This window comes from Anomalospiza imberbis, chromosome 2 (genome assembly GCF_031753505.1).
Source record: "Anomalospiza imberbis isolate Cuckoo-Finch-1a 21T00152 chromosome 2, ASM3175350v1, whole genome shotgun sequence".
Classification (NCBI taxonomy): domain Eukaryota; kingdom Metazoa; phylum Chordata; class Aves; order Passeriformes; family Viduidae; genus Anomalospiza; species Anomalospiza imberbis.
Genome location: NC_089682.1, coordinates 19,667,545 through 19,679,727, shown reverse-complemented (window position 1 = coordinate 19,679,727; position 12,183 = coordinate 19,667,545). Strand labels below are relative to the sequence as shown.

Sequence of the window (12,183 nt, the reverse complement as noted above, 5' to 3'; positions counted from 1 at the left end):
CAAGTCAATAGCCATTTCAAGTGTACTCCTAAAGAAACTACATTAGATAGGATTTTTTTTTTTTGGTCTCAGAAGTAATTTTTAAATTCTACGGGACATAACATCAAATATATGTGGTATACATAACATCAAATATATCTCGCAGCAGCCTCTGGATCTGACGTTTCAAAACCAGTACCCTAAATGTACAACAGACACCATCTAAATAAGCAACTGCCCTAGTAATCAAAAACCCTGGTCATGATTCCATCTTCTCTATTGTTTCATTATATTTGTATATGGAAACAGGGATTGTAATATTTCCTTATTTACCTTAGGAATTTAAGCAAGATCTCTTTCCTTCACTGTGAAGGGAACTGAAATACTGCCTGTCAGCACTTCTGCCCAACGAGTTCCAAAGCTAAGTGTTCCTTCAATGTCTATCCCTGTCCTCATTCCTTTCCTAGACAATACCCCTACACAACAGGTAGGTTCTCAGAAGATACACAAATCTTTATTTTAAATGTGCTAAGTTATAAATCTATTTTGTCATATTTACATTATCAGTGCCATTGGTTATCCTGTGAAGCCTACAGCATTTTCTACCTCTGTTCTGTGTTCATATAGCACAATGAAAATGCACACTGCTTCTCAATCAAAGCTCCTAGCTATTTAGAAAATACTATTGAGTAAAAATACAAACTTTTTTTGTTCGTAGTGATTTTTGTAATGAGCAAAACCTTTTCCTTTAAAACCTATTAGCTTGCCTCTAACTGACAGAATAGCTAAGTTGAATACAGCTTTCCTGATGTAAACAGACTTGTAAAACATGCTATGTGATACAAGAAAATCTCGGAAATCAATTTGCTGAGTACGGCACAGTCTTTTATTTTAAAAACTGCTTCACAGTAAAAATTAAAAAAAGGAACATCCCTCTTCGTTATGTTTTGAGATAATAAATTATTTCCCCTGTTACAATGTTGAAAAATTATATTCTTGCATGTATTATATTGTTGATGAATTTCCATTTTGTTTTTTTCTCAACTGTTGCACAAAAAGAGAATTTGAAAGACAATATCCCAACAAAAAATTTTTGCAAATTTCCTTACTGGAAGAAAAAAAAATTAAAAGTTTTTTTCTTATTTTCTTATCTCTCTGCCTGGAAAAACTCCTGTCACCTTCACTTTGATAAATGCCTGTGTAGCATAGCTCAAGATTGTGTCTCACAACCTCTACCCTGCAGCAGCTGGGACTTCTCCTAGCTTAAAACATTAATTCAATTTTATTTCCTTTTTTTTTTCCCCAGACTGAGAGATATTTGGTTTTGCTTTCTTAGGATGAAAAAAGGAATCCCTGGAAAAATACCTTTTCCTATGTAATATTTCAATTGGAGGGCAAAGGTGGGAAGTTTCAGTCTGAAAATCAGCAAGCTAAACGGTTTTTATCTCTGACCAGTCTGTCTGATACAGCATAGCCAAAATTTGCTAATGTAGTATAAAGGAGGAGAATTTATCTCAGCCTTACTTGTCTTAAATATAATCTTCATGAACTCTACTACATTGAAAGAAAATCCATGGACTCATAAGCCCATGCCAGAGACAGTATTTATATGAGAAGGATCAGCAGAGGTTGGCAGTAAGAGGGGTGGGAAAAAGCCTTTTCACTCAGAAGATACACTGACACCAGTTCAAAAGCAGCCAGTCCCTAAGCCTGTAACTCCACAATGTATATGCTACAGTTTACTTAGATGTTTTCCACTGCCACAACAGCTATAATGTATGCAACATGGTCAGTGATTAAAAACAATGAGCACTTTGGAGCCCTCACAAAAATGCAAGCCCAGATAAAAATCATAGTCACTCTCAGTGTTAAGGAAAATGAATAATGAAATATAATGGCGAGTAATGTAAGCAAAAAACAGATTGAAATAAGCACGCCCTGCCAAAATAAACAAGAAGCATAGAATTGTGTAACTCTTAATTCCCATTTCTATTCAGAGCTTAACTGGAATGTATTGGAGGCAAAGTACACAAATGAATGGTAAAAATTCAGAAAGCCCAGCCATGTTTTCCTTCATTTCAGAGACAGGGTTGTGTCAGCTCTCAGTCTGTAATCACACACTTATCCAGCCCTGCTTCTTCAAACTCACCTTTACTAAAACAAGTTGTACAGGAGACCAATGCTCACTTCATGTGAGCAGATGCACGGTGTCACATGTCACAAAGCTTGCATGCAAAAACATACACCAACACATGTTCAAGCAGCATCAGCTTCCCTCAAAATTACTTTCCCTAAATGACTGGGACTGCATTTAGGCTTCTAAACCTACCCTTACATCATATTCACTACAACTACACAAATGACCCAAGAACCAGATTTAACAGTAAAGTTAAGAATTACTTTCTCTGTCCCATGACATTCAAGATCATCCAGTCCAACTGTCCACCCAGCACCAGCATAACCACCACTAAACCACATATAACCCCAAATGCTCTCCTCATTTATTCTTGCTCTCCAGAAATCCTCCAGCCCCACTGCAAAGCTGAGAAGACAACATCTTGTTAGGAACTGGAAAGAACACAAGAAGTAATTTTCCCTTCTTGAATAAAGAGAAGACCCAAATGTGATCCCTGAGTCTCAAATCCTATTAAGCCCCTTCACCAACAGGTTCCCATCATACCTTCAAAACCCAGGCAGATGTTCTAGGAGCTGAATTAGGGTTGAAGTCCTAATTCCCAATTTGCTCAACTCCTAGTCATTCCTATCCCTGCTTCCAAACACCAGGTCAGTGAAGTGGGACAGAACTGTTAAGAGAGTCATTATAAACATAAGATATTTAGGAAACTGATCCAATCAAATCTCATTCAACAACCTCTCAGCTCAAGAGGTACCTGGCGCCAATGAACAGAAGAAAATGATCTCCTCTGCTGCTCTGATCCCAGTTTTACTCTGCAGAAGCCATCTAACTTGAGTGAGCGTTTGCTTGTGAAGACCTTCTGCAAAAGGTTCATTTTTCTCACTATTTGTGTGCAAGGACATACACAAAATCGTAATGTCACCAAAAAGTAACACCTGAAGTGAGTTGCATCACCATTTTTTTCTCCTGTTTTAAAGAGAAGATTGACTTCCCTGAACTGAGAAAAGACACACTATATTGTAAACATGAACTGCAAAGAAGCATCAGCAGAATGGTATTGTTGTGACATTCAGAATGTTAGCAAATTAAAAATCTTTCACAGAGTAATTGCATTGGTAAAGAAACTGCGTAATGCTTTGCCTGGAAATTACATCCTCTTGCAACTTAACACATTAACCAACACAAGATAAATGATTCTTGGTTTAGTTTCTGGTGGCAAATGGGGGAGTGACATGGGAGTAAAAAAGGAGTTGATCACAGAATTTGAAAGATAAAAGGCAGAAAAGCAAGACAACAAGAAACAAATGTGAAACATCTCATCATATATGCAGAAAATCAAGACAACAAGAAACAAATGTGAAACATTTCATCATATATCACATATCATATTAGTACCTCTTGATCAACTTGAATTCATTCAAATTACCTGCTTTAGTGCAATTGTAGCATATTTTAAATGACATGCTGGTTAAAGAAATTCCTGTAGGAGGTGATCCCTTCTCTGTGACCACAGGATGTTTTACTTGGAGATGTTAGTAATGCTCTTCATTAACAGTAATAGCCACAATACAGTGAAGGAGAGGGATTACATATGAGGTATCCCAGTCTATGCATTCCTACACATTTGTGGGAATAGCCAGATGAGCCCTGGTAGAGGTAAACTGCACTAGCTGTGACAAAGGGACTTTCTGAACATGGGAGGACTGAAGCATTATGAAGAAGCAGCCAGTAACAGCATGTCTGTGGTTGTAAGGATAAGGTAGAGGAATTTATATTCTGGTTTAACCTCCATGCAAGCACATTTGGCACAAACACTTGTTAGCCATTAACAAAGAATTTTTCCTTTTCACCATACCTATGCCAGTAAATGTAATTATTCAAATGCCCGCAGGAAGCAAATGCCCAGCCGGCACATGGATGTTCTAATGTAATTCTCTAGCAAGCTTTGAAAAGCAGCCAAAGAACCACAAAGAAGTCCAACTCTATACACAGCTCTCTAAATTTTCTAATACATAAATAGTTCCACTTGCCTCTACTCATGAATATTTTCATATGGCATTCTCTGAAGTAGAAGAGAGTTGTAGAGTACATCTTTTATTTTTCTGGATCTCTTTAGACCTACAGAGCTCCTCTAGCTTTCTCAGACAGTACTAGTTCTACATCTCACAGTCTTAACAGTCTGTTTTTAACTTGAGTCTAGTTTTAACTTGATGGCTGTGATGGAATTTAATTTTATTTGCATTCTTGCATGCCCAAAGTGCCCAAGCCAGCTTCACATGGATAAAACTTGAAATTCCCAGTTTACAAAGGATGTTCAACTGTGATGATTAACTGGATAGCTGCCTGTAAACTCTTGTCATAAATTTTCATTCCACATATTTAAAAGTGATAGGAACATGAGGTGGACTTCAGAATGTGTCTGCAAAGGACCTAAACCAATCTGTAATAATTTCAGAACATGGTAGATTCTTATTCTCCTACCAAAGTACCAGCACAGATGTAGCATGATGGATTGACAGAGTGATTATTATATATACCTACTTCAAAATATTATTTATTTCTGTTGTCAAAATTGGTGCCAAGCTTTGAAAGAGGATGGACACTTAAATATTAAATGTACCTTAATTCTAGCTATTACCTTCACTTCCTTCAATAGATGGTATTACAACATTTTAAAATTCAATTGTACTGGCTATTCCTTTGTGATGTATACTTTAAAACACAGAAAATTTCATGATCATTCATGGTCATTCATGGTTATTCAAAGCAAGAATGCAGATGTGAAATTATTTGCTTCTTAATAATCTCACTGGTACATCCAAACTGGAGAGCAGAACTGAATAGCCAATTTATTTCTCATTCAAACTGAGCCACGAGATACATGAAATTATGGGGCCAGCAGTAGAGATGAAACAGTAGCCTGGAGTTCCTGACTTTTTCAAATGCCTTTCATTTTTAAGTGTTTTAAAAATTTATATTCTTAGTTTCTATGCTTAAAATTACACTTTTCAGACTCAATATATCTAAAACTAATTTCATGTTTTAGATTTACCCATTATATATATGCTGTGAAAATAAAAATAGTTCTTGTGTGTGATTCAAACCTGAAAGACTCCCCAAATATTTGGCCTTTCATGGCAGTCCCAGCAGGAAGCAGCAAGCAGAACACAAAAGCAATACTCACTCTTCAGAGCTCAAAGTTTCTGAACATGGCTCCATGTCCAGATGGAGACTGGTGACAAGTGGTGTTGTTCCTCAGGGGTCCATACTGGCACCACCACAGCGTGGTATCTCCATCAGTGACATAGATGGTGATGCTAAGTACACCCTCAGAAAATCTACCAACAACAGCAAACTGACTGGTGTGGTTGCCACACCGGAGGGATGGGTCACATCCAGAGGGACCTCGACAAGCTTGCGAACTGGGCCCAGGGAAACCTCATGAGGTCCCGCACCTGGACATGAACAGCTCCCGGCATCCATACAGGCTAGAGCTGAATGGATTCAGAGCAACCCTGACCAGAAGGAACTGGGGTTGCTGGTGGGTGAGAGCCTGGACATGCGCCAGCAATGTGCCCTTGCAGCCCAGAAAACCAAACATGTCCTGCGCTGCATCCAAAGCAGCATGGCCAGCAGGGCGAGGAAGGGGATTCTGCCCCTCTGCTCCACTCTGGTGCGACCCACCTGGAGTGCTGCATACAGTTTTGGGGTCCTCAGCACAGGAAGGACATGGACCTATTAGAGCAGGTCTATAGGAGGGCCACAAAAATCATCAGAGGGCTGGAGCATCTCTCCTACAAAGACAGGCTGACAGAGTTGGGGTTGTTCAGCTCATAGAAAGAAGACTGGAGAAATCTTAGCGTAGCCTTTTAGTAATGAAAGGGGGATTAAAAGAAAGATGGGGACAGTCTTTTTAGTAGGGTCTGTTGCACCAGGAAAAAAGGGGTAATGGTTTTAGAACAAAAGAGGGTAGATTTAGAGTAGGTGTAAAAAAGGTATTTTACAGTGAAGGTGACAAGACACTGCAACAGGTTGCCCAGATAGGTGGTAGATACCCAATCCCCGAAAACATTCAAGGCCAGGTTGGATGGGACTCTGAGCAACCTCATTTAGTTGAAGATGTCCCTGCTTACTGCAGTGGGTTGGACTAGGTGACCTTTAAGGTCCCTCCCAAACTAAGCTATTCTATGAATGTGCATACTCGATTGTCTTGGACAATACACACACATCCATCCACATATGTAGGACCTCCATATGTGTATTTTCATCTCCCTCAGAAACAGCCATTGGCAGTTCAGACTGTCAGAAATTATTGGAATGCCCTTAGTGTTCCAGTTCCTCCTATGAATATCCTATAAAATTGTTTTGATCCAACTTTTTTTTTAGGGACCAGGGAAGCTGGTGAGGCTTGAAGAAATTGATTAAATACATCTCACTACAAACTGATGCCTTCCTATACGCATGAAGTTGGACTTTGTTGGCTTTGGCAGGAGTTTTCTGCAGATCCTAAAAAGCTGATGAATACAAAAGCCTGTCTCTTTCACATTTGTTCTTTTCTACGTCATTATTTTCACATGCTGGACAACTTTTTTTCTGCTTAATTTAGACTCATTAAAGAATTGCTCCTGTGGCATCACTGTGTATATGCTACCACACAGCACTTCTGATCAAAGGTGAGAATTCAGTGATCCCTTGTTATTCCTTATGTAATTATACAACTGCAAAGAAACAACAGGAAAGCCAGACTTGCAGATGATTGCACAACAGCTATCTCTGCTATGCTTGATCCGCAGCCTACAGGAAACAAGAGAAACTTTCTCATTAGTGAGGTTTAGATCTCTTCCATGGTAACCTAAGTACAGGTCTACCACATGCACGTATCCTGCATCAGGATTCCGATAGCTGAGCTTCTCCTTTTCATTTCATCTCCTGTTTCCTAGGAGTTTGATGTTTTATGCTAAAAATTAACTTATTTTCTAGGAATTAAGCAACATTTTCTTTAGGAAAACTTGGGTAGGACTCATATTATTTGACATAAATATCTTCACTGCCTATCTGAACTAGTGACATTTGGTTTCCTTCACAGACAATGTTATACAGAGCGAAAAAAACTACTTCCATGGTAAGATCTACCTGACCTACACACACATTTAATTCTGGATGTCCGGAAATGTAAGAAAAGCATTTGTCTCTCAATTGAGTATCAAGACATCCTGGCATGAATGGGTCTGATTTAGATTATCTACCCTGTAGACATCTGCCCCTGATCAGATGATCCCACCCCCAGGAGGTCCAAATTTGACACTGAAGACAAATAACTTTATTCATCATTTTTACATAATGACTGTGGTTAAGCAAAACTAAAATAGAAGACAGTATCTATGGAATAAGAAAAACCCAGTGTTTACTGCTGTGATATGAAATCAGTGGCTTAACAATCTAAACAGAGACAGCTTATCAAGCCCTTACCTTTGGGGATAGTAATCTGACAGCCCAGGTCACAGTCCTGCTGCAACTGATAAAAAGCCACTTCCTGCAGCCGAGCACGCTCCAGCTCCGAGAGGCTTTGAACGGGAACTGACTTCAGCCGAACACTGCGCCCTGACATGCTGTTCCAAGTGAAATCACCCTGCAGGAAATCAAATGGAAAAATATGAAGCATCATATGGTATGCACAGTTTAATAAACAGAACTATCTCTTTTACTGCTAGAAAAAACAACATAGGTTCTTCTCACCAAAAGGCCATTTTCTTGGACATCTCTAACCTTTCAAATATCTTTATTTTCCCTAGAGCAGCATTCCTTAAAAGGGATACAGACATGCAAAACAAGAAGTCAATTCTGTCTGAAGCCATTTAATCAAGTATTGTTGCAAAAACACTAGAATTCCAGTAATAAAAAGCACAAAGCAGGGAAGGGGGGGGGGGAGCACCCTTGTCTGCTTTTCCCAGTTTCTTTTCTCTGTCCAGTATTTGATGTTACTTAATTCTCTTCCTGCACCATTGGTCAGAGCAGCAGACCTCCATGGTCTCCCACATATTGCTAATCCGACTCCAGCAGACTTGGAGAGTGCACTGGCAGAGCCCCTTTTCCAACACCACCACTGGCAGAGCCCCTTTTCTCATCTCCTCCTTATGACGAGGCTGAGTTTAGAATATGATTGACTAAAGGACAAGATATTCCATGTTTTTGAACAGCTGCAATAACAACCTCTTTGTTAACATTTATAGAGGAAAACAGCATGAGATATGCTACATCTCTGTAGGTACCAATTATGCTTGGAGAGCAAACTTAAAGCTTTAGCTGTTGCATATCCCACCTGTGAGAACCTACACAAAAAACTATTCTCCCAGTATTCAGCTTGGGCCAGAGAAGTAATCATCACTCAAAGAGAAGAGCAAGCACAAAGACAAGCTTAAAGCCTGACAATTAACTTAAAGTAAGACTTCCAGAATTCATCTCAAAGAGCACAGATTAGTACAGGGAGAGAAAGAATTTGTTTTTCATTCTAACCATGTTAAAAAATAAACATCAATCTTGTCAGTAAGTACAACCTGATGCAGCTGCTGATAATGAAAAAACTCTGATGCACATCAGCTGGGCGGCAAGAAACCCACCAACCTGTCTTTTATCACAGCACGGAAGACTTACAATTACTAAACTTCACTCTCATTTTCCTTTAAATTTCAACATCTGTACCTTCACTGCATACTAATTTTTTTTCACTGTAAACTTACAATTCATCTGTTCTGCACATCCATCTGCAGTCAAAGGATGTACACTGACTTTAAAAAGTACTGGCTGAAACTCCTTAATATAAAAATCCGTATAATTTGACTTTAGTTAGCAGTTATGCATCCTGTTGCATGTAAACATCTTTGTGCGCATTTCCATATATTTTGCCCATATATGTGCATGTATATTTATATACACACATACAACCTGTACATACATTTGTATTTAAACATATATATGCATACCTATGACTGTGTGAGTGTATTCACATAGAGGTATGAGATAAAACAAATGTGCAGCACCATTTAGCAATACAGATTAAGGGAATTACACAGTTAACACCCTTTCTTGTGATTCATGAAATATGTTTTGAGTTCAGCAAAGAATTTTTTTCTTTTTTTTTGCCACAGTAGTTTTTGTAAGTAATTATGCAATCATAATAGATTACCTTAATGTCAACAACTGGACCTCAATATCCTAATGCATGTACTATGATCAATGTCTTTATAGTATTTATATGCACAGGGGCCACATATGCAAAACTTCTGTGCTGCCCCACTATTAGACTACTGTAATTTTTTACTTCATTTTTTTGCCTCTTCACCTGTTCTTGCTCTTCTGGTGCTTTACTGTTGACTAACCAGATTTAGTAACCCCAGACTAAAGGTTTGCACAGCGTTACAAGTCAAGCTTTGTAGCTTAACTCAAGCAAAACCAAACCAGCAGAAGTCACATAAACCTTATTTGAAAAACTGCAAGTAAACATTTACATTTTTTTAAAAGCTGTTGTCATTTATAGATAAAAGTGATCAAGAACAGCATCCAAAACCAGACAATGTGTACAATGAAACTAATTCCTTTCCAACCCTGATAATGCAAAAAAAACTTTACAAGCAGAGAAGTATGCCATTCAATCCTCGTGAACATGTAATATATAAAGTATTCTACAGTCAAAATGGTGCAGATAGAGAAATATAGGTTTTTATGGTGGAGTTTAGGGGTATTTTATCTTAGTTATTTCTCCATCATGAGCATTTTCATAAACAAAAATATCACTGACATATCTACCATAAATATTTGAAATCCTAACTCTTAATATTAAAACAGGAATGGGAAGCAAAAATTACACCCCTAAGAAAATGTTAAGGTAGGAGAATACATGTCCTGTTTCCTGCAGACCACAAAAACCAAGCGCAGCATGGGACTTTTAAGAACTACCACAAATTAGGCAAAAGTTCCTTACTGAATTCTGCATGAACACATGAATTATTCCTCTCTTTCAGAAATGAAATAGAATTATGAAAAATAATTTATAAATTATAATGAAATGAAAAACCAATTACAATACAATTACAATAAATGAAAAAAAGAGGGTTTTATTCTGCCAGTATGCAAGGCCCCCTTATGTTCCTGGTGCTCACTATCTAGCTAAAAACAGTCATTTGCAACATCTGCACCATGCAATGCCGCCACAGGTTGCTGAGATTAAAGAGTGTGCAATCACTCTGCCCAATTGCTGCGCACTAAAGAAGACATTCCTTTTCAACACTTGATGAGTTTGATAAAATCTCTGCTAGGTCACATTAACATAGGTTTTTATTATGCTAATGGAACACATGACTAATAAACTAAAATATTTTTGGAAAATCATGTGGTAGGTAGGGCCAATGAAATCTCCTAATCTTTAAAGGCTCAAGAAATGTTTCCTTGAAAAATTCTGTTTCATTTTGCAAATATATATCACTTATATATCACTGTCTTCTATGAGTCAAAACACAGTGGTTGAGAATTTAATCTATTCAAATACTCCTAATGCTTTACAAAACACAAGGTAAATTAAAGGCCTCATCATCCTCCCAAAGCACTGCACAGTTATACAAACAGCCTGTAAATTATTGCAAAATCATCCAGGCTTGGGAGAAGTCCAGAAAAGTCAAGCTCCCTTGAAGAATGGGTGCTGGTGTAATTACATCTACCTAAAGCTATTCAGCACTCTGTGGGGCAACCAAAGGAGGATAAGGCCAGCACAGACATGAAGAATATTTTCTGTTTCTCTCTCCATATGAGAGGCAACACTTCACCAGCCTAATTCAACATCAGCCAGACCTAGCTGGAAGCTTAAAAGGAGCAGAAGATCTTTAAGCAACAAGTCAGAACGACATTTGTTTTTGAAATGCATGCCCATATGCATTCAGATATAGTACACAGGTTGCTCTCCGTTATTCAGATTATAGGACTGTAGGTCTGAATATGCTCTGCAAATGACTCCATCACCAAGAAGATAAAGGCAACGCACAAACAGAACAGTGTAAACAGAAATACTGTTCTGGGATAAAGTGATCACCCTGACAGGACATAAACTGCTAACTGCACAGCTGCCTTCATCAAAGAATTTTATGAAACCATAATCTAGACTAAAAGCCTTCTCTGTTTTTTCCCACCAACCAGTCACGTATTTTTCCTCTCAGGTTCGCAAATTCAGCTGCATTTTCTCTCTGTCATGCCCATTAACATCTAACATCTTTCCTCCACTCAATCGAGCAGCACACTTACCAGGTAACTACCTAAAATGTCAGAGCAGATGACTCAGCAAAGAAGATTACTGGAAAACTGCACCTTTTGCCTCTGAAGAATCGGAATCTGTCCATTTTCCCTGTACTTCTTGTCCACAGTCATAAGCACAATCATAAGCACATTTTTAATAAGACAGAGGCTACAGCTTTTCTGATATTTTTCAAGCACTTTTTCTAATAGGTTGGTGTTTGGTAACTCCAAAATAAACACTAAACGGTACATCCTGACTTAAGTAACACCATACACTTAAATTACTCTTAAGCATGTCTAAGCTATTCTTGTGTGCCTCTTTCTCCTGAGCCTCCAACAGAAAATCTTGCAGACGTCTTTTAGAAAAGCCTCATTCTTCTGTCTTTGGTACAATACAGAAACTGGTTGACAACTGCATAGAATGCTGAATGTAGATGCAAATCTATAGGCAGTAATCAACCTTGATTTCTGTGGAGTTTCAAGCCTTAGTGAGTTATGTGGATGGGAAATAAGGTTGGGAAATAAGAACCCTCACATATCACAGTTTTATAAAAAAGAATTTAATGCAAGATGGAGAGTGTAATTTCTGTCTTATGCCTTATTGCTATTGTTAATGACTTTGGTCTGTATTCATTTAGGTGAACACCATTATCAGATTAGCTGTCTACTTTTCATTAGTCTTTTGCTCAAATTCATTTGAAACCACTAAGATCAAAACCAATTTTGTCTACTTTTTTCTACCCTAGCAACTTTTAGCTATGTGCTTGTATTTAGATGGGTGTCCACTA

At 38.2% G+C, this 12,183-nt stretch overlaps 1 protein-coding gene across 5 annotated transcripts in view; it reads right to left on the bottom strand.

Moving 5' to 3' along the window:
- Nucleotides 1-12,183, bottom strand: part of ARHGAP6 (Rho GTPase activating protein 6) — a 311,515-nt gene that overhangs the window by 51,589 nt on the left and 247,743 nt on the right. For all 5 annotated transcript variants that reach the window (XM_068180082.1, XM_068180084.1, XM_068180083.1 and 2 more), the window contains exon 2: nt 7,586-7,745. In XM_068180082.1, coding sequence (XP_068036183.1) covers nt 7,586-7,745 — 160 coding nt within the window. The remainder of the gene's footprint in view (nt 1-7,585; nt 7,746-12,183) is intronic.